Source organism: Indicator indicator, chromosome 24, assembly GCF_027791375.1.
Source record: "Indicator indicator isolate 239-I01 chromosome 24, UM_Iind_1.1, whole genome shotgun sequence".
Taxonomy (NCBI): domain Eukaryota; kingdom Metazoa; phylum Chordata; class Aves; order Piciformes; family Indicatoridae; genus Indicator; species Indicator indicator.
The window spans coordinates 2,975,313-3,001,693 of record NC_072033.1 but is presented as its reverse complement, the minus strand read 5'-3'; the positions used below and the strand labels follow the sequence as shown (position 1 = coordinate 3,001,693).

The window sequence follows — 26,381 nt, the reverse complement described above, 5'->3', positions numbered from 1 at the left end:
CCCTCTTGTCCTGTCACAAGTCACCTGGGAGCAGAGCCTGACCCCCACCTGACTGCAACTTCCCCTCAGGTAGTTGTAGAGTATAATAAGGTTCCCCCTGAGTCTCCTCTTCTCCAGGCTAATCACCCCCAGCTCCCTCAGCCTCTCCTCAGAAGACTTTCCCTCCTGTTTCTTCATCATCCTGAGTCCCAAGAAGCCCTAGTGGGTCACACCTGAGGGCAAGGGGCAAGGCCATCACTGCTGTTGCTTCTGGCCACAGCCACAAGTGAGTCCACACCCATGTTGAATCTGGGGATCATCATAAAGATGATCATTGATCAATGGAACCTTGCTCTGCATTCCTCACCCTCAGAAATGAGCTATCAGTCAGTGGACAGGTTGAGTTCAGTGTCTTGGCAGTCAGTCATAGAATTGTTTTGGTTGGAAAAGACCTCTGAGATAATTGAGTTCAACCACCAGCTTAACACCACCATGGCCATTAAGCCATGTCCCCAAGAGCCATGGCCACAGGTTTCTTGAACACCTCCAGGAATGGGGACTCCACCACTTCCCAGGGCAGCCTGTGCCAACGCCTGTTGTTCCTGTGTCATTAGCATGGAAAATGACCAAACCCCCTTCTCTGTGACAGCAGAATCAGGTGCAAGCCTGCCAACCCTTTGTCCTTCTGAGTGAACTGAGATTTTTCTGTTCCCTCTGAATATTGCTGGCTGATTCCCTTCACAGCCTCCATCCTGCTGAGCACCAGGACACTACTTTGCCATGTCCCTTTGCCACTGTAGGACTGGCCAAGGAGATCAAAGACCATGAGGACAATCAAGAATGCTTAGGACCCTGATATCTCCTTTCCATCCATGTGTGGGGTTATGAAACTTACAGAAAAGAGACTCCTTTTGTCATGTCAAATTTATGGTTGAAACCATCCTGCAGGCTTAGCTTTTGGCTCTGTCACTGTGTCCATAGGACATGGGATGAAGTCAGCTCAGGCAGAATTAAAAAGCAACCATCCAGCTTCATTCCAAGGGTAAGCTGTCCAGCAGCACTGTGGTTGAGCTAGAGGCTGTCTTGTCATGACACGTTGAGCAGTTTCAACAAAACCAAGTTCTGGGTCCTGCACTTGGGTCACAACAACCCCATGAATGCTCCAGGCTTGGGGTAGAGTAGCTGGAAAATGCCCAGTGGGAAAGGACCTGGGGGTGTTGGTTGCAGCTGAAGATGAGCCTGCAGTGTGCCCAGGTGGCTGAGAAGACCAACAGCATCCTGGCCTGGATCAGCATTAGTGTGGCCAGCAGGAGCAGGGAAGTGATGGTGCCCCTGTACTCAGCACTGGTGAGGCCACACCTCGAGCACTGGGCTCAGTTTTGGGGCCCCTCACTACAAGAAATGCAGAGAAGGGCAACAGAACAGGTCTGGTGAGGAACAGCTGAGGGAACTGAGGAACTGGAGAAAAGGAAAGGAAGCTGAGGAGAGACCTTCTGGCTCTCTGTAGCTCCCTGAAAGGAGATTGGAGCCAGCTGGGGCTTGGTCTCTTCTGCCAAGTAAAAAGTGATAGAACAAGAGGGAATGGCCTCAAGTTGCAGCAGGGCAGGTTTAGGTTGGACATTAGAGGAAACTTCTTCACTGCAAGAGTTCTGGAACACTGGCACAGGCTGCCCAGAGAGGTGGTTGGATCCCCACCCCTGGAGGTGTTTCAAAGAGGCAGAGCTGTGGTGCTGAGGGCCATGGTTTACCAGCAGCCTTGGTAGAATTAGAGAATGATTGGACTGACTGATCTTAAAGGTTTTAATTTCCAGTTAAAATGGTTCTCTGATTTTGTGGTTCTCTGAGTCTGCACCAGAGTGATGCCTGCACCTGGAGGAGATGGTGAGAAATGGGGCCCATGGAGGTGTGTGCTTCCTCTTTGGGTGAGCCAACATCTGGTTGGGTTTCATAACCCCACGACTAAAGGTGTGGAGGAGGAGCACAGAGGCAAGCAGAGCCCAACTTGCCTGCAGGTCACTTGCTGCTCTGCTATGCTCCCAGCCTCCTCCCCAGTGTGGCTGCCTGTTGCTGAGTGTCGTGCAGGCACTTTCCAAGGCATGTTTGTGTTGATGCAGGGACTTGTTTCCTCCTTTTCAACCACATACCCCTAGTCAAAACCCTGAGCATGTGAAAATTAATGTTGAAGGGGCTGGGAACACTTCAAAGCCAATTTGTAGATTGTCTGTGACTGGCTGTTAATAAATCCTTCTGTACAGCATTTACCCTTCTCTCCCCTCCTAATGCACTGGCCCTGCTCTTCACACGTTGGATCTCTGTGTGCCACCATGAGGCAAATCAATTTCCATCCCTAAGACCCAGAGCTGCTGGCATGGAAAATCAGCACAGCTTCACTGCTTGGCATGGGGCTTTGGGAATCTCAGGTGTGAGCACAGCACCCTTGGCATCCTCCCAGTGAAGTGGTGCCAAAGGGGTCCACAGTCCCACCAGCCACCCCACGGCGAGCACCAGGGCATTTCCCTGCCTGCCCCCAAGTGAATTCCACCTTCTTCTGCCACCTGAACTAATGACTCTGTCCCTGCAGCTGCTCTGTGCCTCTGTGGTTCATGTGCTGGAGAAAACTATCAAAACCCTCTTCAAGCAAATGTGGGCACAGAGGCATAGAATCACACAGTGGTGAGGGTCAGAAGGGACCTTTGGAGACCATTGAGTCCAACCCCCCTAAAGTAGGGTCACCTAGGGCAGGTCGCACAGGAACACATCCAGAGGGGTCTTGAAAGACTCCAGAGGAGGAAGCTCCACAACCTCTCTGGACAGCCTGCTCCAGGGCTCCAGAAGTTTTCCTCCTATGCCTGTGGTGATTTATGTGTGTGGTGGGAGAGCAGTTTGCAGGCTCCTCAGGAGATGTGAGGTAGGTTGCCTGCCTTGAGCTTCAGTTTTCTCTTTTTCATTGTGTCTGGACTCTTTCCCTCTCTGTATGGCCCAAGATCTCTCTCAGTCTGGTGTGCCCTGCAGCTCATGGGGTTGCTGGCACATGGTGAATCCTTTTATAGGTGTGTAAGAGAAAGAGGGAAAGTCTCTGAGTGCCAAGGCAATGTGCTTCTCTGCCTTCTGACCCCATCCAGCTTTGGGACAGTTGAGATACTCCACAAACCTCCTGCCTGTTTTTCTGCAGCCCCTTCACCAAGCTGTGCTGGTAGAGCTTGTGGTGCTGGTGGGAGAAGAGCAGTCTCCTTGGGGGCACAGCTCTTGGGCCTCAGGTCCTGCTGCCATGCTGTGTCCAGCTGGCTTTGGGTGGGAGGGTCAGGATTGCCACTGCTGCTCATGGGGTGATATCAGCACCCCATAACCACTGTGTCCTCCCTGCTCAAGGTGTAGCCCTTGGTCAGACCTCTCAGCCTCACAACCAGCAACATTGTCCTCATTTCACAGACTCCCCAGCTTTTGACAAGGGCTTGTGGTGAGAGGACAAGGGGCAATGGCTTTGAGCTGGAAGAGGGGAAAAGAGATGGGAGACTGGAGATGAGGAAGAAATTCTTTCCAGTGAGGGTAGTGAGACACTGGAACAGGTTGTGGATGCCCCCTCCCTGGAGGTGTTCAAGGCCAGGTTGGATGAGACCTTCAGCAGCCTGGGCTGGTGGGAGGTGTCCCTGCCCATGGCAGGGACCTGGAACAAAATGATCTTGAAGGTCCCTTCCAACCCAACCCATTCTATGAATTTATGACTTTTGAGGCTGGTTTTGATGTGCTCATATCCATCTAAACCCTGAAGTGTCTAGAGGGTCACATTCATATGGCAGTGAGCTCTTGCAGGCACAACCTAGTTAGTGAGTGAGGAATGGCACAGAGCCTGTGGTGGTTTGTGTCATCTGGATGATTAAGGTGGAATGGATCACACCAGCCTACGTATTTCCTTGTACCTTAACCAAGAATAAATGTTCCCTCTTAGGCTCCTATTTACTGTTGGATGTTATTTGCCAGGGCAAATATTTACCTGCAATAATCCTGCAAATCTCTGTCCTTCTGACTGTGAATAACGTGGCTCTGAATAGATGCTTGGCTGCAGCTCCTGGATCCTCCTGGATAATCACACAGAACATGGGTCAGGGGGGAATTGGGGCCACTGGGCATCTGCCATGTTGCCAAGGAGAATGCTTTCCTAGACCTTTAGTCAAGTTATATCCTCTGTGATTAATGCCAATGCACAGTGGAGAGATGCTGCTGGCCAGCTGTGGAGCATTTCTTACACAAGGATGGTGGAGGGGAAGGGCAGGAGAAAGCTTCATCTGTAGACATGCTCCACACTTGGAGCTCCCTCCTGAATCACCTGCATGGTGGAGTTGTAACAGCTGTGGGTATGGCTTTGGCTGAATCACAGCTGGTCCCTGAGGAGCTGCCCTGCATTGAGATATCTTGGTGCCTCCTAACCTGAGGTCAGCTGCATGTGAGGAGCCATCCAGGCACTGCACAGGAGAGGGGGAATGGATCCAAAGCAGCCTCTTTTTCCCTGTGGTTGCTGGGAACACTCCCACGGTCAGGCAGGATGGTTCTGTGGCTGGGTGGTTGGTGGGAGCTTGCCAGGGCTTGGCTTTCTTTGCAGCTCAAGAGGAGGTACAACATAGGAGTGAAAGATGAAGCAGCAGCAACACTGAGTGTGCTGGCTTTGAGCCTGATGGCAGAGAGCATGCAGGGTCACTATGCCCATCAGGCCATCTCACAGGACAGAGGTGAGGGACACACAGGCAAAGTAATTCCTGGAGCACCCAGGAAAAGTAAACCCCTGGAACAGTCAGAGGTCGATAACCCTGAGACGTGCTCCAAGTTTGCAGCAGAAATGAGCTAATTGCCATTGACAGATTGTTCCCCAAAGCCACCTCCTGCCTGAGAGCCTTCTCCTTCACTGGGCTCTGCGTACTGCAAGGCACAGAAATGTCTGGGCTCAGGTTGCATGAGCTGGAAGTGGGAATCTGGCCCAATGCTTTGGATAGATCAGCGAGGGCTGGGAACAGGCATCTCCACTCCCATCCCTGCACACCCCACCAGTCTCAGGGGTGCTGGTGGTTGGGTGCAAACACATCCAGGGGGGTCCTCAACACCCTGAGGGATGTAGGCTGCCTTTCTTCAAGCAGACAAGAAGGCTGAAGCTCTCCCCAGCTGTCCTGCTGCCTGCTCCCAGAGCAGCCCTGAACCCACCCAGAGGAGCTCTGGCTGACCTTGACCTGGCTCTTGTCTGACCTTCCCCCAGTGCTGCCTGGTGCAGCCTGCTGATAAGAGCAGAAGAAAAAGGAAATTGTTTCTCTCCCTTGTTCCTTTGTGAGGGGCATTTATGCTGTTACAGCAAAGGGAGATGATGCTGCAAAAATGCTCAGTCCTTGCTCGCTGCTGGCTGCTCCTCACTTCTCTGCTTGACCCACAATAACTTCCAGTTGGAGTTTAAGGGCATGCTGAGAAGATGCCTACAGCTTGATGAGCTTTATAAGTCAGATGCTAATCCAGCCACATAAAAGAAGATCCAGTTTTACTGTTAAAATTCAGCCTTCCCATGCCTGGGACACTGAAGACAGGGGTCCACCTCATTCCCCTGTGAAGCTTCTCCTTCATCTCCTGCTTCTTCTGCACCCACAAACAGGCAGCACCCAGGTCTTGGTCAGCACAGATTTGCCCAGGGTGTGCAGAGTTGCTGTTGCTTGAGTATGTATGCAACAAGCAGGGACTCCTGACCTCCTTCTTCATCCTCCAGTAGCTCTGCTCCTCCTCATTGTCAAAGCTACCCTGGAGGGCTCTGCTGTATCACCCTCTGTTCTCCATGATCTTGCCCACAAGGACTTGCTCTTGCGAGCTCCTGAATCCTCTTCCAACCTCACTGCTTCCCAGGCCTCCCTCTTAGCCTTCTCCTGCTGCACAAGCTGTTGTGTCCTTCCCCATGTGGGTCATTTGCAGATCCTGAGGGGGTTTTGGTGCCTCCTGTGCAGCCCTGTCTCCCTCTCCATAACATTACCCCTGGAGTGAGGAGCAGCATTGGCAGGAAGCTGTGTTAGGGTGTCTCCAAGAGCTGCTGGTGCTCTGGGAGCACAGGTTGTCCCAGCTGGTGCCACTGCAGCTCTGGCATTGGGACCCAATGCCCCATCAAGGGGTTCAGCAATGCTGACCTTCCTCCAGGGAGAAAATAATGTGCCTCCAGCCCCACACTTGTGAGCTAGGAGGGAGCAGCTGGTAATGTGTTCACTTGCTGTGACTCCTCTTGGTCCTGGACATGGCTTGAGTGTCACCTTGCTGGGACCTAGAGCCTTTCTCCCCATTACAGACCCTTACACATTTCCCTGTGCCAAAGTGCAGACCTAGGGAGCTGTGTCCCAGCAAAGCATGATGAAAGGGTGGTGAGGAAGCTTCATGGCAGGAGCACAGCAAGATGGATCATTTCCACATGTTCCCACATCAACCTCCCCTTCACCCCTCTGTCCTCTGACCCAGATCTGCAGAGGGGTGGAGGATAACCCAGGGCCCCCTGTCCAAACATGAATTTCCAGAAGGAAATATGAGGTTTAGATATGATTTGGCTGTTGTTGGAGGTTGGTTATACCTGCTGCAATGCCATCCTGTGGCATGGCTATGCAAGCATGGAGCATAGCTCCTGTTCTGTGCTCAGGGCAGCTTGGTCCGTGCCTGGTGGGTACATTGCCCTGCAGCACAGCCCCTACAGATGGGGCCATGGAGAAGCACAGGGGCCTGAGGGCAAGGAGGGGGCCAGAGGAGAGTCATGGTCCCATCTCTGAGAGTGCTTACCTCCATCCCACTGCAGGCAGAGGCAGGGGTTTGCTACCCCAAGCAGCACCCAGCTGCCCTGCAGCATGAGCCAAGAGAGGGGCTTGCAGGAAGAGCTTTGTCCTTCCAGCTGATTCCAGTGTTGTAATTTGAAGAGGCATAATGTGTAATCACAACGACTCTCATCTGTTTGACAGTGGAAAATCCTGGATCCTTTTTGTCTCCCGTGATGGGCAGCTCTTTAGCAGCGCCCGAGCTTCTCTGGAGTCCTGGTGGGATGAATGGGTTCAGAGCCTCTCACTAATCTAATTTGTGATGTATCAGCATAATTGGCTGTTGAATTTAATTCGAATTAACATAAGAATAGGGAATATAATCTGCGGGGTAGCCCACGTGGTGGCGGAAAGGAGTGTTGGGTGGTACCGGTTCGAGACCGCGGCTGCTGCACTGCACCCACGCTCCGAGACCGCCCTCGGTGGGCACCGAGACGTCCCCTCGGATGCGTCCAAGGGCAGCCTGGGTGGAACAATAAATCACCCTCCTTCCCCACTCTTCCCAGTGGCTATCTGCCTCATCTGCCTTCCTTATCTCCCTAGCAATCTGTTTAAAGCCCAACCAGAATAAAGGTGGTTTGCTGGGGGCCGTTGGTGGCGGCGGCAGGGTGGCAGGCGCCCGCTCCCGGCATGAGCCTTGGCTGTTGGCTGATCTGATTCTGCTCGGGTACGGCTTTGATTGGCATTTCGATACCTCTGCACAATGCTGGAGCTATTTGGAGAGCTTTGTGATTTCAACAGGTCTTTTGGCTTGTGGTTTGTGTTGTGTGCTTGGTTTGTTGGTTTTTTGTTTTTTTTTTTTTTTTCTCCCTGGGTGGAATAAGGCAGAGGCAGAACGGTGCGGGGGGGAGGGGTGGGGGGGGTGGGAGCAGGGCTGTGTAAAACCACCTCAAAGCCCTCCAGTGAGCTGCTCGGCAGCAGCAGCAACAGCACAAGGAGCTTGCAGGTTTGAAGAGAGCTTTAGGAAACTTTAAGTGGGTTTTTACATAATTTTGTTAAGTACAGCAAAGCCACTTGCTTGTATACCTGATACCAAAATAAGCCAGTTGGAGGAACAAGTTTGCTGTGCAATGGTTTATTTAAATCCCTTTCTGTAAAGCATGGAGTGAAATCCTCTTAAATCACTGGGAGAGAATGGATGTACCTCCAGGAGTGCAGCCCAAACAGAAACCAAACTGCTAGATGTATTAAATGGGATCTGACTGTCTCCTGTTGTGCACATCCTCTGCCTTCCCGTTGTAATACCACAGCTAAACAGCAGCTGGCTGGGGAAATAGCTGGGCTTGAATTTCCCTTGAACAATAACCATGGCCCTGGAGCTATCAGTCCAGGCTACCTATTGGATTTCTTACAACACTTGGATTTCCCTACAGCCAGTGGGAATCTCAGGGAAACACGAAGGGTTGGGTGGGATAGGACAAGAGGAAATGGTCTCAAGTTGTACCAGGGGAGGTTTAGGTTGGACATGAGGGGCAGTTTCTTCCCCCAAAGGGTTGTCAAGGCCTGGAACATGGGCATGGCACACCCTTCCCGCAGCTGCAGCAGGATCATGGCAGACAGCCTAAACACAGTGGGACAGAAATTGTCTCTTCTCCTCCCTAGCAAAAATAAGACACAAGATATTTCTGCTGTTCAGGGCAGTCCCCATCCCTAGAGGCACTGAAAATCCATAGAGATGTGGTGCTGAGGGACATGGTTTAATGGTGACCTGGCAGTGCTGGCTTGGCATTTGGACTTGATGAACTTGAAGGTCTCTTCCAACCATAACCATTCCACGATTCTTTGATGCTTTTTCTCATTTCTGTTTGCAATGGGACAAAGGGATGCAAGAAATGGGAGTTGAGCTTTAGGAGAGGATGAGGCTTTCCCAGCCCCCATGTTGGGGTGAGGAGAGACCCTCCCCTCTGACACCCCCAGGGATGCATCTCTCCCAGACAGAGATGGAATGCTCCCACTGTGAGCCCTTCCACTTCTTCACAGGTACTCCTTGCTCCCTGCTCCTCTCCCACTGACTTCTGCATTTCAGCCCAACCTGGGCTTTCTTTTATCAAAGTTTTTCTCCCTTCAGGTTGGGGGTGAATGCAGAGCAATCCAAGTGTGAGCTCTGGGGCAGTGGATAAATAAAGCCTACAGTGCTTAAGTGGTTTTGCACACATCTGAGGTTTTGCTCTCAAACCAAGTATGAAGTCAAAATCCAACCATGAAACTAGGTAATCTGGGAAATTTAGCTTCAAATCCATCTGTATAATACTCTGGCTAATCAGAATTCCAAATGCTATAATAGTTTGTGAAACAGTAGCTGTTCAGAAGAGGTCTCCTCTGCCAGAGACTCATTATATCCTCTGCTGATAATTATTAATTTTGGATTCACACTCACAGTCTGAAGCAAATATGTTTTGCTCTGAAGTGCAAACGATTGCACAGGTGCAAGAACATCTTCTTTCTCCATTTAACTTGGAAAGGTTTAGAAGTAAACAAGCACCAGAAAATATGGGAAGCAGAAGGAGTGCCAACAGTACTGCGTGTTCGTGGTCACCAAATGAATCAGCCTGGAGAAGAGAAGGCTCCAATGAGACTTTCTTGTGGCCTGCCAGTATCTGAAGGGGGCTACAAGAAAGCTGGGGAGGGACTTTTTAAGGTGTCAGGGAGTGATAGGACTGGGGGGAACAGAACAAAACTTCAGATTGGATGTTAGGAAGAAGTTCTTCCCCATGAAGGTGGGGAGACATTGGAACAGGTTGCCCAGGGAGGTGGTGGAAGCCTTATCCCTGGAGGTTTTTGCAGCCAGGCTGGATGTGGCTGTGAGCAACCTGCTGTGGTGTGAGGTGTCCCTGCCCATGGCAGGGGGGTTGGAACTGGCTGATCCTTGAGGTCCCTTCCAACCCTGACAATTCTATGATTCTATGAGGATATGAGAGCCACAAAGGTAATTAGAGAGCTGAAGCACCTCCTGCATGAGGGCAGGATGAGAGAGAGCTGGTGTGGTTCAGCCTGGAGAAGAGAAGGCTCCAGAGGACCTTCTAGTGGCCTTCCTGCAGGATCACACAATCCCAGAATGTTTTGGGTGGGAAGAAACCTTTAAAGCCCATCCAGTCCAACCCCCCCTGCAGTCAGCAGGGACAGCTGCAACTACAGCAGGTTGCTCAGAGACCCAGACAACTTCACCTGGAATGGTTCCAGGCATGAGGCATCTCCCACCTCTCTGGGTGACCTGGGGGAGGGTCTCACCACCCTCAGTGTCAAACATTTCTTCCTTCTCTCCAGTCTACATCTCCCTCTTCTAGTTTCAGACCATCACCCCTTGTCCTGTCACAACAGGCCCTGCTCAAAACTCTGTTCCCAGCTTTCTGACCTCCTTTAAGCACTGAAAGGCCACCAGAAGGTCTCCCTGGAGTCTTCTCCTCTCCAGGCTGAACAACCCCAACTCTCTCAGCCTGGCCTTACAGCAGAGGGCTTCCAGCCCTGCCAGCATTGCTGTGACCTGCTCTGGCCCCACTTCAACAGGTCCCTGTCTGTGCTGAGGGCTCTGAGCTGGAATTGGGAAGATTTAGGCTGAAGATTAGGAAGAAATTCTTTAGAGTGAAAGTGGTGAAATGCTGAAACAGGTTGCCCAGGAAGGGTATGGATTTGCCCTCCCTGGAGGGGTTTGAGGCCAGGTCTTTAGCAACCTGGGCTAGTGGGAGCTAGCTAGAGGGGTTGGAACTGGATGCTCTTTAATGTCCCTTCCAACACAAACCATTCTATGAATCTGTGAATCCATGAAATGGCTGTGCTGCTTCATGGCACAGCTCACCTGGCTGTGGTCTCAGCCTGGAGGGTGCTACTGAGTGTTTGGTGAGCTAAAGATGTGCCAGAGGGATGCAGCATGGAAGAGGAGGGCAGTAGGGATGCCCCATCTGGATCTGAGGTGTATGAGGACTCATGGTGTCCCCAGTGGACACCATTCTCAGTCTAATATCTCAGCCTGGAAGGTTCTACTGAGTGTTTGGTGTTCTAAAGATGTGCCAGAGGGATGCAGCATGGGAGAAGAGGGCAGTGGGGATGATCTTAGGTGTGTGAGGAGTCATGATGTCCCCAGTGGACACCACACTCAGTCTATTGTCCTACCTAGCTACAGCCTGCTGGTGTCTGTCGATGTCTTTTTAAATGAAAATAAAACCATTTCCACCAAAATGTACTTTTTCTGTTTGCTACTGAGATCTCTTTGCTGAAGCAGCAAGGCAGTGACATGTTGCAAAATCTCTTTTCCATCTTTTAGACATACAATGGCCAGAACGAGAGCAACGAAGACTATGAGATCCCTCCCATAACGCCTCCGAACCTCCCTGACCCTTCCCTCCTGCACTTGGTGGACCACGAAACTGGATATCACTCTCTGTGCCACGGCCTCCCTCCAAACAGCCTGATACCAGCCTATCCCTACCAGAACATGGACCTGCCAGCCATCATGGTCTCCAACATGTTGAGTCAGGATGGGCATCTTCTCTCCAGCCAGCTCCCCACGGTCAGTGGCTCTCTCCTCTTACTGCCTTTGATTAAAGACCCTCTGTATTTTGAGTTAGGAGTCAACTGAACCTAGAGGGATGTTAATGAGGAGATCTTTGGACTGAGGGTTGGGAGGAGCTGGTGCCAGAGCCCAGCCTTGCTGCACTGCTGCCACCAAGGTGGGGGGTGGCAGCCGACACTTCGTCACCTGCTCATGATGGCAATTTTCTGTATCCAGTTTGGTGTCTTCCTGAGCCCTGTTAACCACTCAAGAGCAGGGGGGAGGTTGTTTTCCTCTGTGTACCTCATGTCCTCACTGAACCAAGCAAAGTGCATGTTCTCCATCCCCCCATGGGAAGGTAACCAGCCAAAGCCCCTAGTTCATGGCATCACGGGTCACAGGATCACAGGATGTTAGGAGTTGGAAGGGACCTCTGGAGATCTTCAAGTCCAACCCCCTTGAGAGTGTTCATAAGAGTGGTCAGGCATTGGAATGTGCTGCCCAGGGAGGTGATTGAGTCACCAAGCCTGGATGTGTTTCAAGGTGGTTTGGATGTGGTGCTTGGGGATATGGTTTAGGGGTGAGCCTTGTAGAGTAGGATCAATGGTTGGACTTGGTGATGCTGAGGTTCTTTTCCAACCTGAATGTTGCTGTGATTCTGTGATTGTAGAGCCCCAGGCAGCAAGAGGGCAGCTGAGTGCTGCTAATGGAGATGTGGTCATCCTTCCCTTTTTCATGCTTCTCCTTCACAGTAAGGAAGCTCTAAAACAGGGCTGATGTGGACTTTGGTTTTCCCTCCATGAGCATCTTTTCCAACCTGAATGTTTCTGTGGTAGCCCCTACACCCCACACCCTTTCTCCTGCTGGGAGATGGGCCTGCCAAGCCCATCACCCTTATGTCCTGCTGCCAAGGGTGGCCCCAGCAGCATCAGCAGGAGAAGCATGGACACCCCATGAAGGAAAAGCTGTCCTATTGATTTCAGGTGGGAACCAGATCCCCCCCCTTGCACTTACACACTCAAATTGCCTCTCGGCTCACGCCGTGGCAAGGGGATACCTGGTGAGGTTTCAAATGACTCTTCTGTAGGAACAGCTAAGGCAGGGATAATGAAGTGCAGTGCAGCTCTGGGAAGAACCTTCAGGGCTAATTAGGCCTTGGGACACTTCTGGAGCAGCAGCAGCACTGAGGGGAAGGGCTGCGACTCGCTTTCTGACAGCGCTATTGAATTATTCCTGCTGCTGTTTAATAATATTTCCCTCTTTAGCAAGATTTAGCCCCATGGTTGATTCCCCACCTTGTTTCCTCTCTCAGCTCATTGATTTGCAGCAGTGCTGTTGGCTGGCATCAATATCACCCTCTTAATTCTGCTTAAAGAGAGCGTCTGGAGCCTGCCACCATGTGCTGGCTGGAGAGCAGGCGGTGTTGATTGCCTGGATAGATAATGGCCTGAAAGGTGGTGATGGTTAAATATTTAAATGGGATATGATCTCTTCGTCTAGGAAAGTCCCAAGGCTTTTTCCAAGTCTTGCTGTGTCTCCCAGTTCCCCTGTTAAGGTGTTTAAGGAAAACTATCCTGTTCTGCCCATCAATATTGAACCACCCAGCCTGCTGCGAGGGAATTCAATATTACTTAGGGCTCTGTGCTAGCTTCTTGGGGTTCTTGGGTGATTGAAACATTCATTTCTGGGACCAAAAAAAAAGAAAAAGAGTCAATTTCAGAGGAAATATTTCTTTCTTGAACACAAACCCTACGAGGAGAGGCTGAAGGAGCTGGGATTGTTTAGCCTGGAGAAGAGGAGGCTCAGGGGAGACCTCATAGCTGTCTACAACACCCTGAAGGGAGGTTGTAGCCATGTGGGGGTTGGGCTCTTCTCCCAGGCAAGCAGCACCGGAACAAGAGGACACAGCCTCAAGCTGTGCAGGGGGAAGTTTAGGTTTAGAAAGAAGTTCTTCCCAGAAAGAGAGATTGGCCATTGGGATGTGCTGCCCAGGGAGCAAGCTGTGCCAGGGGAGGTTTAGACTCAAGGCGAGGAGAAAGTTCTTCACAGAGAGAGTGGTTGGCCATTGGAATGTGCTGCCCAGGGAGGTGGTGGAGTCACCATCCCTGGAGGTGTTCAAGAGGGGATTGGATGTGGCACTTGGTGCCATGGTTTAGTGGTCATGAGGTCTTGGGTGATAGGTTGGACTTTGATGATCCTTGAGGTCTTTTCCAACCTTATTGATTCTGTGATTTAAAGCATGGCCCCTTTGCCTGACCCCTCTTTTCCTAACACGATCATTTTATCCCCTGTTGATTGTCTCGTTTCTGTTGGGTTTTTTTTTTTTTTTTTTGATGGGGGAGGGGAGGATGTGGCACTTATAAATCACTTCCTAAACTACCTAAAGAAAGGAGAAGAGGGGGATTTATGAAGCAGCTGAAGGCATTTATTTTGGAGGAGTCCTTGGGAAGTGTTCTCTTTCTTTCTTTATGGGACTGTTTTACAAACGCAGCGGCGCGCCGATAAATCAGGGGCTGAGGCGGGGAAGATAAGAAGGGGGCTTAGTGGGCTGTAAATGTAGAGTAGAGAGATTAAGATTTGTTTGCCCCTTACCATGAAAATAAGGAGTCCAGTGAACCCTGCATTTTACAGCCAGTAGTGAATTGAAACTCTTTAGTTCTGAGTAGAAGCTCTTGGAGCTGCAATACATCTTTGGAGATCCCAGCAGCAAAGGGAGGAGATCAGGGAGAGAACAGTGGTGTGGCTTCCAGTCAGAATTAAATCCTGCCTCACCCTCCTGTCAAAGCCTCTTTTCTCTGCCATCAGACTTCTCACACTTTCTGGTCCTGCATTTTTATACCCAAATCATGGAATTGTTTCAGTTGGAGAAGCCATCTAAGATCATCAAGGCCAACCATCAACCTAAGACCACCGTGGCCATTAAACCATGTCCTGAAGTTTCTTCATCACCTCCAGGGATGGTGACTCCACCACTCCTCTGTTCCAATGCCTGACCACTCTTGCAGGAATGAAATTTTCCCTAATATCCAACCTAAACCTCCCCTGGCAAAATTCTAGGCCATTTCCTCTTGTTCTATCACCTGATAAGAGTTTCCTCTTGTCCTGTCACTTGGTAAGAGTTATCTCAAAGTCCAGCACCAGGCAATGGGCAGCATTTGTCCTATAGCTGTGTGTTGGTGGGAAAGGGAGCAGTGCATTCAAGTGGGAACACGACAGAATCCCAGGGACAAAGCAGAGGTTTATATCCTATGGTTGACACCAGGGGACTTGGGGACACTGGGGGATGAAGAGCTGGACATGAGCTGGCACTATGTGCTCATAGCCCAGAGCCAGCCCTGTCCTGGGCTGCAGGGGCAGGGAGGGGATTCTGCCTCTCTGCTTTGCTCTGCAGAGATCCTACCTGCAGTGCTGGGGCAGCTCTGGAGTCCTCAACACAGCACAGACAGAGGCCAGAGGAAGCCACAGCAATGCTGGGAGGGCTGGAAGCCCTCTGCTGTGAGGCCAGGCTGAGAGAGTTGGGGTTCAGCCTGGAGAAGAGAAGGCTCCAGGGAGACCCTCTGATGGCCTTTTGGTACTTAAAGGGGCTCATAGGAGAGCTGGGGACAGACTTTTAAGCTGTGCCTGTTGTGATGGGACGAGGAGGGACTGTTTGAAGCTAAAAGAGGCAGATTCAGACTGGAGAGAAGACAAAAAAAAAAAGAAATTACTCTGATGGTGGTGAGACCCTGGCCCAGTTTGCTCAGAGATGCCTCATACCTGGAGCCATGGCATGTGAGGCTTGTTGGTTCTCTGAGCATCTTGCTCTAGTTGCAAATGTCCCTGCTGAGTGCCAGATGCTTGACTAAGATGACTTCAAAGGTCCCATTCCATGATTCTTTGTTTCTAGACTTCCACATGCCCACTGAGCCATTGCCCACTCAGTGGTGGCCCCAAGAACCCAAGCATGGCTAGATGACAGCACAGGGCACCCAACATGCTTACAGCCCTGCTCAGAAGTCAGCTACCTTGGGTGGGTGTTTGCAGCCAGGGGCAGAAGGGAGTTTGGTTGCTAACACTTGCAAAAAGAGAGGAGCTACTGGCACCCAGGCAGTGCTGGGGGCCAGGCTGGGAGCAAGCCTTGCCTGGGTGCTGCCAAGGAGGTGTGTGGGTTCCAGCACCCACATGCAGAGGCTGGAGCCAGGAGCTTCTCTGCTCACTGCTGTCCTTTGCTGTAGCCTATGGTGGGTTTTGCAAACGCGGTTATTTGCTGCCTTGGCTGCTGTGCCTTTTGCTTTGAGCACAGTGACAAATGAGAAGCAATTTAAGGTAAAATGTTTAGACGTTGGTCAGACTTCTCTTCTCAAATAGGCAGCTTGGCTTTGTTTCTTGTTTTGTTTTGGTTTGGTTTTTTTTTAAGGCATCCTCATGAAAACATCTAAAAACATCTTGAGCTGCTGATGTTTGTCAGCTAGGGCTCACTGGGAGCACTGGGGGTGGTGTATTCCTCTGCTGCTCAGAAGCACAGGATGGGTTGGGTTGGAAGGGATCTTAAAGCTCATCCAGTTCCAACCCCTCTGCCATGGGCAGGGACACCTCCCACCAGCCCAGTTTGCTCAAGGCCTCATCCAGCCTGGCCTTGAACACCTCCAGGGAAGGGACATCCACAACCTCCCTGGGCAACCTGTGCCAGTGTCTCCCCACCCTCACTGGAAAGAATTTCTTCATCTCCAGTCTCAATCTCCCCTCTTTCAGCTCACAGCCACTGCCCCTCATCCTATCAGTACAACCCCTGTCAGAAGTCCCTCCCCAGCTCTCCTGTAGACCTCTTCAGGCACTGGAAGGTTTCTCTTCTCCAGGCTTCTCTTCTCCAGGCTGAGCAGCCACAACTCTCCCAGCCTGTCCCCACAGGGGAGGTTCTCCAGCCCTCTGATCACCTTTGTGGCCTCCTCTGGTCCTTCTCCATCAGTTGCATGACCTTCTCGTGCTGGGGGCACCAGAACTGGATGCAGTGCTCCAGGTGGGGTCTCACCAGAGCAGAGTAGAGGGGGAGAATCACCTCAGAAGAAAGCAGAGGTGCAGGCTGCTGTCACCTTTGGTGTGTCTCTTCTCCTGGAATGTCCCAACATTATCCTTAGATTGAATTAAGCTTCCCAGTGCTTCTGCTAGGTAGGAGCTGCTGTTGTGCAGATAAATACCAAGTCAGAGCGAGTTTAGATCAGTGCAGAAGTTCCCATGGCAGCATGAGAGCTGGAGTCTGAAGGTAGATTTGCTGTGTGCCAGATTCCACTCCTGGCTCCAGCCCACCCATGAGCTGCCAGGACCTGGAGCCCCTGTTTTGTGCAAAGCAGCTGTACTCTGATGGGGAAAAAACAAAGCCTCATCTCATCATCTCATCTCATCTCATCTCATCTCATCTCATCATCTCATCTCATCTCATCTCATCTCATCTCATCTCATCGCATCTCATCATCACCACCTCATCCCTTCACCATCATCATCCAGAGCAGCCACCACACCACCAACTCTGCACAGTTCACCAGGTCAGCACAGGTCCAACCTGCTTCCAACCTGGTTCTTCACTTCTGCTTCTGTCATTTTATTTATTTATTTCCATCAGTTCCTTAGAAGTTAAAGGACTTTTCAAACACCAAAGGTGGAGTGCAGGGAGCTGGAGAGGAGAGAAGCAGGGTTGGAGGGACAAGAGCAGGCAAAGAGCTGGCAGAAGATGTGGCATTGGGAGGACCAAGGGAGCAGGGTGCAGGCAGGCTGGCTCGGCTGGGGAGGGTCTGTTAGGGTTTGTGTTGGTCACAAGAAACAAACAGAAAGTTCTTCATACAACTGATTTTTTTTTTTTTTTGTTCCTACTGTCCTCTATTTGCCAGGGAAGAAGAGGAGGGAAAGAGGAGAAACGTCAGGAGGGAAAGAAAATAGGGCAGATGTGGGGAATAATTAAGGAAAAATAATCAAAGTTCTTTTCCTTTTGCCCACCATGAACATCCCAGTGTGGAAAAAGCAGCTTCTGAGCCCACCATGAACATCCCAGTGTGGACAAAGCAGCTGCTGAGCCCTCTAGGGATCTGCAGGGAGACCTGCTGGGCTGTGGTCACACTAGAGCTGGGGGCCATGGGACATGGGGGAGGCAGGGGAAGGGGAGAGAAAAACATAATGAGGTGGGCTGCCTCCTGGGTTAAGGAGCTGCTGGGAATAAATGAGATTTCAGAAGGGATTTAGCAGAACATCTTTGACATAAACAAAGGGCAGTCAAGGTCAGAGCCTGAGAATCTCCAATGCAGTGCAAATGTATTCCCATTAATATCAGACAGTGGCTAAGCAGGAAGGGGGTGTCTCTGCCTGCCAGGTGGGACAGTGCTGGGACCTGGGTGCTGCTCTGGGGTGGAGGGAGCCTGGAGCTCCTGGTCAGAAGGACAGCTCTGCATGGAGCTCACCATCGCTGCATGGGAACCCCAAAACTAGACACAAGGATGCTTAGGGGACTTGAGCATCTCCCCTGTGAAGAGAGACTGAGAGCCCTGGGGCTGTTTAGTCTGGAGAAGAGAAGACTGAGAGGGATCTGATCAATGTCTATCAATAGCTGAGGGGTGGGTGTCAAGGGGAGGGGGCCAGGCTCTTTTGGGTGGTGCACAAGGAACAACAGGTACAAGCTTGAACACAAAAGATTTCAGCTCAACAGGAGGAGAAACTTCTTTCCAGTGAGAGTGACAGAGCCCTGGAGCAGGCTGCCCAGGGGGGTTGTGGAGTTTCCTTCTCTGGAGACTTTCCAACCCCACCTGGATGCATTCCTGTGCAGACTACCCTAAGTGATGCTGCTCTGGCAGGGGGGTTGGACCTGGTGATCTCTTGAGGTCCCTTCCAACTTCTAATGTGCTGTGATCTTGTGATACTGTGAAAACTTGATGCTTCTCCAAACCTGGTCCAAGGATGTTGCTGTGCTGGGACATGCTGCAAACGCAGCCTCTTTTCCCATGGCCCAGGCTGTGGGGCTGCAGCCCCCCTGCTCCTTTCCTGCTCTGTCATGGCCAGGTGAAATTAGGGCAGAGCTGTGTACATTGTGTGGAGAAAGCATCGTTTTGGATGTGTGGCAGCTGTTGTGAGCAAAGATTGGCTTTGTAGGAGGTATCTAGAGGTTGACTGGAGATAGTAGCAGCTGTCCCTATGTCTGCATCCTCCTGGTGCTCCTCACTACAAGGGATCTGTGACTATGTCAAAGGCACTGACATGTAAAAGTGCTCATGCTGTCCTGCACCTGGATCAGGGAACCCTTGAAGCCAATCCAGGCTGGGGGATGAAAAGGTGGAGAGCAGCCCTGTGGGGAAGGACTTGGGGATGCTGGTTCATGAGAACCTCACTATGAGCCTGCACCTTGTGTTCCCAGCCCAGCCTCAGCTGTGTCTTGGACTCATCCCCAGCAGCATGTCCAGCAGGGGCAGGGAGGGGATTCTGCCCCTCTGCTGTGCTCTATTGAGACCTCCCCCTGCAGTGCTGGGGCAGCTCTGGAGACCTCAGCGCTCAGGGACCTGTTGGAGTGGGACCAGAGGAGGTCACAGCAATGCTGGGAGGGCTGGAAGCCCTCTGCTGTGAGGCCAGGCTGAGAGAGTTGGGGTTGTTCAGCCTGGAGAAGGCTCCAGGGAGACCTTCTGGTGGCTTTTCAGTGCTTAAAGAGGCTGATCAGAAAGCTGGGGGCAGACTTCTTAGCAGAGCCTGCTGTGATGGGACAAGGAGTGATGGCTTGACACTGAAAGAGGCAGATTCAGACTGGAGAGAAGGAAGAGCTTCTTAACACTGCAGGTGATGAGACCCTGGCCCAGGCTGCCCATAGACGTGGTGGTTGCCCCATGCCTGGAACCATTCCAGGTGAGGTTGTTTGGGTCTCTGAGCAACCTGCTCTAGTTGCAGCTGTCCCTGCTGACTGCAGGGGGATTGGAATGGATGACCTTTTCATATCCCTTCCAACTCACACCAGTCTGGGATGCTCTTTCCATGAGCCCAGGGGGATAACTTTTTTTCCTGCTGCCTTTTTTTTCTGCAAGCTGATGCAAGTGAAGAGAGTCTGCAGCCACAGCCTGGAAGTTCTTCATTCCAGTTTGTTGAGTAAAAAGAGATTAATATGGAAAACATTTAAGATTCTTTGGTTGGGAAAAACACATCCTTGGTGTAAAACTGTTAAATTTCCAATTCCCTGTGGAGCCTGTTTATGTAAAGGGGGGACAATAATGGGGGAAGGGGATGAGTTGTTGTAGCAAGGAGGAGTGTGAAATCCTTGGAGTGTTAGCTGGTTGGCTTTGCAGCCTGATGAGCTGTGTCCCAGCACCATGGGGCTTTGCTGTGGAACAGAAAGGAAAGCAGAAACACAATCCAGCAGAAACCCACCTGCCTGTATCCCAGTGAGATATGGAAAGGAAAAGGAGCCTCTTCCCAGAGCTGGGGTGTGCATGCCCAGGCTGTTAGGAAGGCTCCAACAAGAAGCATCCTCTCTGCTGCCCACCAGATGACCTCGAGCAAGGCTTTGCTGCAGGCAGGTTGCAAGACCAACCTCCTGGCCAGCTCTGTTTGGCTCCCCATGTGCTATCTTTCCTGAGATCTCTGCTCTCCACCAAACACAGCAACATTTCTCATTCACAGCCTGAGCTGGGGTTGCTGAGAATGGCAACAGTTTTCTCTGGCAGCCCTGGGAACACCATAGGTGCTTGGTGCTAGGTAACACAGCTGGAGGGGGCTGTACAGAACCAGTGAGCACTGAAAGTTTTCCAGTAGAGGTTATAAGAAAGAAACCAATTAGATGTTGACACAAAAGCCCTGTAAGATGTGCCAGTCTTCTACAGAAGTCATTGGAAGTAGAGGATCCCAGCAGGCCATGCAATGCAAATGTGGTTGGTGAATGGGGGTCACACATGGGGGTCCAGAGAAAGGCAACAAAGCTGGGGAAGGGTCTGGAGAGCAGGGCTGGGGAGGAGCAGCTGAGCGAATTGGGGGCTTTTAGTCTGGAGAAGAGGAGGCTGAGGGGAGACCTTCTAGCTTTCTACAACTGAAAGGAGGTTGGAGTGAGGCTGGTGTTAGTCTCTTCTCCCAAGTAACAAGCAATAGAAGGAAAGGAAATATTCTCAAGTTGCACCAGGGGACGTTTAGGTTGGATATTAGAAGAAACTCATTGACTGAAAGAGTTCTAAAACAGTGGAACAGGGCCCCTAGGGAGGTGGCTGAATCCCCATCCCTGGAGGTGTTTCAAGGAGACAGAGATGTTGTGCTGAGGGCAGTGGTTTAGCTCCAGCCTTGGTAGAGTTAGAGAATGGTTGGGCTGGATGATCTTAGAGGTCTTTCCCAACTGAAATGATTCTAGGAGCCTCTATTACAAGAGGGATATGGACATGCTGGAAGGTGTCCAGAGAAGGGCCACCAGGATGAGCAGAGGGCTGCAGCACCTCTCCTATGAGGACAGACTGAGAGAGTTGGGGCTGTTCAGTCTGGAGAGGAGAAGGCTCCGAGGTGACCTTCTTGTGGCCTTCCAGTATCTGAAGGGGGCTCCAAGAAAGCTGGAGAGGGACTTTTTAGGCTATCAGGTAGTGATAGGACTAGGGGGAATGGAACAAAGCTGGAAGTGGGGAGGTTCAGACTGGAAGTGAGGAAGAAGTTCTTCCCCATGAGAGTGGTGAGAGCCTGGAATGGGTTGTCCAGGGAGGTGGTTGAGGCCCCATCCCTGGAGGTGTTTAAGGCCAGGCTGGATGAAGCTCTGGCCAGCCTGATCTAGTGTGAGGTGTCCCTGCCCATGGCAGGGGGGTTGGAACCTGCTGATCCTTGTGGTCCCTTCCAACCCTGACTGATTCTATGATTCTACGACTCTATGATTCTATGATTCTATAAATATTCCACTAACATCAAATCACTGCCTGTTAAAATAAGGTATTTACCATGACCTCTATCCCAGTGCAATGTCCCTGCAGTGATGCCCTTCACAGCAAGTTCATGCTCATGGGAAGAGCCTCCACTAATCAAGGAAGAGGCAGGGAGCCTGGTGGGGCAGTGCTCAGGTAGCTCCATCACACCACCAGCAGTAAAACCCTCGCAGAGTCCTCATGTTTCAGTCCTGGATGGCTTTGCTTGGGCAGTTTTGGGTCCTATGCTTTAGGTTTTGACTCTGGGTTTGGTTGGGCAGTTTTGGGTCTTGTGCTTTAGGTTTTGACTCTGGCTTTGCTTGGGCAGTTTTGAGTCATGTGCTTTGGGTTTTGACTCTGGGTTTGCTTGGGCAGTTTTGGGTCATGTGCTTTGGGTTTTGACTCTGGGTTTGCTTGGGCAGTTTTGGGTCATGTGCTTTGGGTTTTGGCTCTGGGTTTGGTTGGGCAGTTTTGGGTCATGTGCTTTGGGTTTTGGCTCTGGGTTTGGTTGGGCAGTTTTGGGTTCTGTGCTTTAGGTTTTGGCACTGGGTTTGCTTGGGCAGTTTTGGGTCGTGTGCTTTAGGTTTTGACTCTGGCTTTGCTTGGGCAGTTTTGGATCATGTGCTTTAGGTTTTGGCTCTGGGTTTGGTTGGGCAGTTTTGGGTCGTGTGCTTTAAGTTTTTACTCTGGCTTTGCTTGGGCAGTTTTGGGTTGTGTGCTTTAGGTTTTGACTCATTTGCCTTTTCTGCTTATTAATGCTTGAGCATTTAAAAGCCAAACTCCTGAACATCAACCCCGTGGTGGCAAACCTCTAAGGACACAGGTTTCTTTGTATTAAACAGAGCCCTGTTTGCAAATTCCCTGCTAGTGTTTTGTTTTGGGGGGCAGGGGGAGAGGAGGTTTGGTTGCTTTTGTTTTGTTTTTTTCTCCGAGGCAATAAATGCAAGAAATATATCTTTTTTTTAAATTTTATCAAACTCAGGGAAAAGGAAGGAAGGAGGAGGGGGGGGGAAAAAAAATAACAGTAATAATAATGGTTTTAAACCAGCTTTTCTTCCCCTCCTATAATTATTTATTTCCCAACAGTCCTTCGGGGTAATGTTCCGTTTTCTTATTTCACACTCCTTTTTCTCATAAATGAACCATCCCTCCAATAAATCATGATGAAAACAGAGCCTCACACGAACCCTGAAAGGTTGCAAGATTTATGTAACACATTTCTGTTTTCCATTTCCCTCGTTGGGGCACTCCGGCGCTAAAGCTAAGCTAATAAAAGCTGCTATTAATATTTCTCGTTGCCTGGCAACGGCGGAGAGGGAGTAATAGCTTGAGCTAGCAAAATAGATGACCGATAAGGAAAAATTCAATTCTTTTATTATCTCAAGGGAAAATGGGCTTTTACTGGAACATTATGATGTACGAGTGTGAAGTTGAATACAAAAGAGATTTTTTTTTTTTCCCCCCCAGTCGCTTTTGGGGTGGTTTGGGGGTGTTTGGGGGTTTGGGTTGGGGTTTGTTTTGTGTGCCGCGAGGGTGATGTGGGGACTTGAGCATCTCCCCTGTGAAGAGAGACTGAGAGCCCTGGGGCTGTTTAGTCTGGAGAAGAGAAGACTGAGAGGGATCTGATCAATGGTTATCAATAGCTGAGGGGTGGGTGTCAAGGGGAGGGAGCCAGGCTCTTTTGGGTGGTGCACAGTGATAGGACAAGGAGCAATGGGTTCAAACTTTAACACAGAAGTGTTCACCTCAACAGGAGGAGAAACTTCTTTCCAGTGAGGGTGACAGAGCCCTGGAGCAGGCTGTCCAGGGGGGTTGTGGAGTCTCCTTCTCTGGAGACTTTCCAAACCCACCTGGATGCATTCCTGTGCAGACTACCCTAAGAGATCCTGCTTTGCAGAGGGGTTGGGCCTGATGATCTCTTGAGGTCCCTTCCAACCTCTGATATACTGCGAGACTGTGAGACTGTGTGTGTGTCAGGTTGGGGTTTGGGTTTGTTCTTTTTTTTCTCCTCTTTTTGATTTTTTTAATGAACCTTTTTTTTTTTTTTTTTTTTTTTGCCTTCACAAAACTCATCCCAGGCATTTGCCCCACCTACTTGCAAGCTTAATTTAGCAACACCCACACATGCTTCTGGCTGGAAGTAGCTGTTGGCATTTTCATTTGAAAGCCCCTGTCCCTCCATGCCTCTCCCCCCAACTCCAAGCTCTGCTGCCTGGGTCTAACACTGCACTCCAGGATGGAACATGGGAGGCAAGATTCCAAACTGAAGAGGAGGTGGTTCTTGGGTGTGTTTAAGAACACACATTTTCAAGGGAAGGGGCACAGGTGGATAAGTGCTTTCTGAAGTCCTGGCTGTCCTGGCTGATCTGGCTGTATTGGTGCAGAGCAGGGATGCTGCTGCTCCTGCCCCTTTTCTCCAACTCCAAGCTCTGCTGCCTGGGTCTAACACTGCACTCCAGGATGGAACCTGGGAGGCAAGATGCCTAACTGAAGAGGAAGTGGTTCTTGGGTGTGTTTATGAACACACATTGCCAGGGGAAGGGGCACAGGTGGATAGGTGCTTTCTGAAGTCCTGGCTGATCTGGCTGTATTGGTGCAGAGCAGGGATGCCGCTGCTCCCGCCCCTTTTCTCCAACTCCAAGCTCTGCTGCCTGGATCTAACATTGCACTCCTGGTAGGAACCTGGGAGGCACGATTCCCAACTGAAGAGGAAGTGGATCTTGGGTGTGTTTATGAACACACATTGCCAAGGGAAGGGGCACAGGTGGATAGGTGCTTTCTGAAGTCCTGGCTGAGCTGGCTGTATTGGTGCAGAGCAGGGATGCCGCTGCTCCTGCCCCTTTTCTCCAACTCCAAGCTCTGCTGCCTGGATCTAACATTGCACTCCTGGTAGGAACCTGGGAGGCAAGATTCCCAACTGAAGAGGAAGTGGATCTTGGGTGTGTTTAAGAACACACATTGCCAGGGGAAGGGGCACAGGTGGATAGGTGCTCCTGCCCCTTTTCTCCAACTCCAAGCTCTGCTGCCTGGGTCTAACATTGCACTCCAGGATGAAACCTGGGATGCACGATTCCCAACTGAAGAGGAAGTGGATCTTGGGTGTGCTTAAGAACACGTATTGCCAGGGGAAGGGGCACAGGTGGATAAGTGCTTTCTGAAGTCCTGGATGAGTTGGGGCAGAGCAGGGATGCTGCTGCTCCTGCCCCTTTTCTCAGCAGCTGCTGGCACTGGAGGTGCAGCAGTTCAGGTCCCTCTGGGAATACAGGCTGGGCAAGGACTGGCTTGAAAGCAGTCTTGAGAAGAAGGACTTGGGGGTGTCAGATGATGAAAAATTCAACATGAGCCAGCAATGAGCACTTGCAGCATAGAAGACAACTGTGTCCTGGGCTGCCTGAAATGAAGTGCCACCAGCAAGTCCAGCTGTGTGATTCAGCCCCTCTGCTCTGCTCTGCTGAAACACCACCTGGAGCTTTCCATCCAGATCTGGGGTCCCCAGCACAGGAAACACATAACACTGTTGGAGCAGGTCCAGAGGAGGCAATTAAGATGATCAGAAGGCTGGAGCATTTCCCCTATGGGGACAAGCTGGGAGAGTTTGGGCTGTTCAGCCTGGAGAAGAGAAGGCTCCAGGGACATCTTAGAGCAGACTTGCAGTCCCTGAAAGGGTCTACAGCAGAGCTGGAGAGGAACATTTTGTAGTGATAGGACTAGGGACAATGGCTTTGAGCTGGAAGAAGGGAGATTGAGTCTGGAGATTAGGAAGAAATTCTTTTCAGTGATGGTGGTGAGACACTGGAACAGGTTGCACAGGGAGGTTGTGGATGCCTCCTCCCTGGAGGTGTTCAAGGCCAGGTTGGATGAGGTCTTGAGCAAGCTGGGCTGGTGGGAGGTGTCCCTGCCTATGGCAAGGGTGTTGGAACTGGATGAGCTTTAAGATCCCTTCCAACCCAAACCATTCTATGATTCTATCATTCTTCTGTGGGAGAAGTTCTCCCTGAGCTTCCCAGTCCATTTGCACACCAGCACAAGCTCCCTGCCAAGCAGCAGCCTCTCTTTTCTCATAGCTGATGCAGATGCTTCTGAGTGGTCCCTGCTAAGTGCTGCTGGGAGAGAACTGGGGTGAAGGGAGTCACATTTGGGCCCCAATTCTGCACATGCTGAGACAGCAGCAGAGCTCACAGGGACTGGGTTGTGAGAAGAGGGAAGCTGAGGGACCAAGCTCCTTCCATGCTTCTGTGGTTGGTCCTTAGGTTCACTCCTGAGTGTCCCATTTCTGAGACAGGAGAAGTGAAGGTGTCCTGATACACTTTCACACAAGTGAGCTGTGGTGAGAGCTGAGAAGCAAAGCAGATGTGGAGTTGTCTTGGTTACTGCAAGGGTTACTCCCCAAACAAGGGAAAGGAAGAAGTCAAGGTGTCACTGATGGGCAGTGCCTCTCAGGCCCATTTCCCCTTCAGTGTATCTGTATGGAGGTGGTCTTTGAGTGGTTAGTGTTTTTCTGGGAGAGAGCAAAGGTCTGTCTGAGCTTTGCAGGCTTCTGCCAGCTGCTGCTGGATTCTTGCTTGGGGGAAACTTGCCTCTGTGTGACAAATTCCACCTGGCACCTATAAAAGGATGAGCCCTTAGGAGATTTTCCCTGATATCTACCTGTGAATTGCTTTCCTTCTGTATTATTGCCTCCCTATTATTATCATCATCCTCATCATTATTGTTATTTCAGTGACATGCTGGTACAGCTCCAATCCCATGCACATTATACATCCCTGGGCCAGAGCCACGGATGCTTGACACTGCAAAGCCCACAGAGAGGAGATGCCCCTACCTGGGGGAATTTCCTACCTACAGAGGCAAGACAGAAACATAATACAGAGGTGCAAAGTAACAGCTAGAGGTGCACATGAGATCTGCTGACTGTAAACCACACACCCCCTTCATCACACCCCTGATCTATATTTCTTCCTCCCCTTCCTCATGCTGCAGTGACCACTGCACACTCATGCCCACACTTTTCTCTCTGTCCCACAAACAAGGGACAGTAGGAAAGCATTGAAAATACAGAATTGCAGAATCACAGAGTGGTAGGGGCTAGAAGGGACCTCTGGAGATGATCCAGTCCAACCCCCCTGCTAAAGCAGGGGCACCCACAGCAGGTTGCTCAGGATCACAATCTCCAGGTGTGTTTGGAATCTCCCCAAAAGAAGGAGATTCCACAACCTCTCTGGGCAGCCTGTTCTGGGG

The 26,381-nt window shown here is 50.9% G+C and overlaps 1 protein-coding gene across 1 annotated transcript in view; it reads left to right on the top strand.

The window, feature by feature from the left end:
• TOX2 (TOX high mobility group box family member 2) overlaps positions 1 to 26,381 on the top strand; it is a 219,334-nt gene that overhangs the window by 123,256 nt on the left and 69,697 nt on the right. Inside the window, exon 3 of the mRNA XM_054392010.1 lies at positions 11,050 to 11,295. Within this exon, the coding sequence (XP_054247985.1) occupies positions 11,050 to 11,295 (246 nt within the window). The remainder of the gene's footprint in view (positions 1 to 11,049; positions 11,296 to 26,381) is intronic.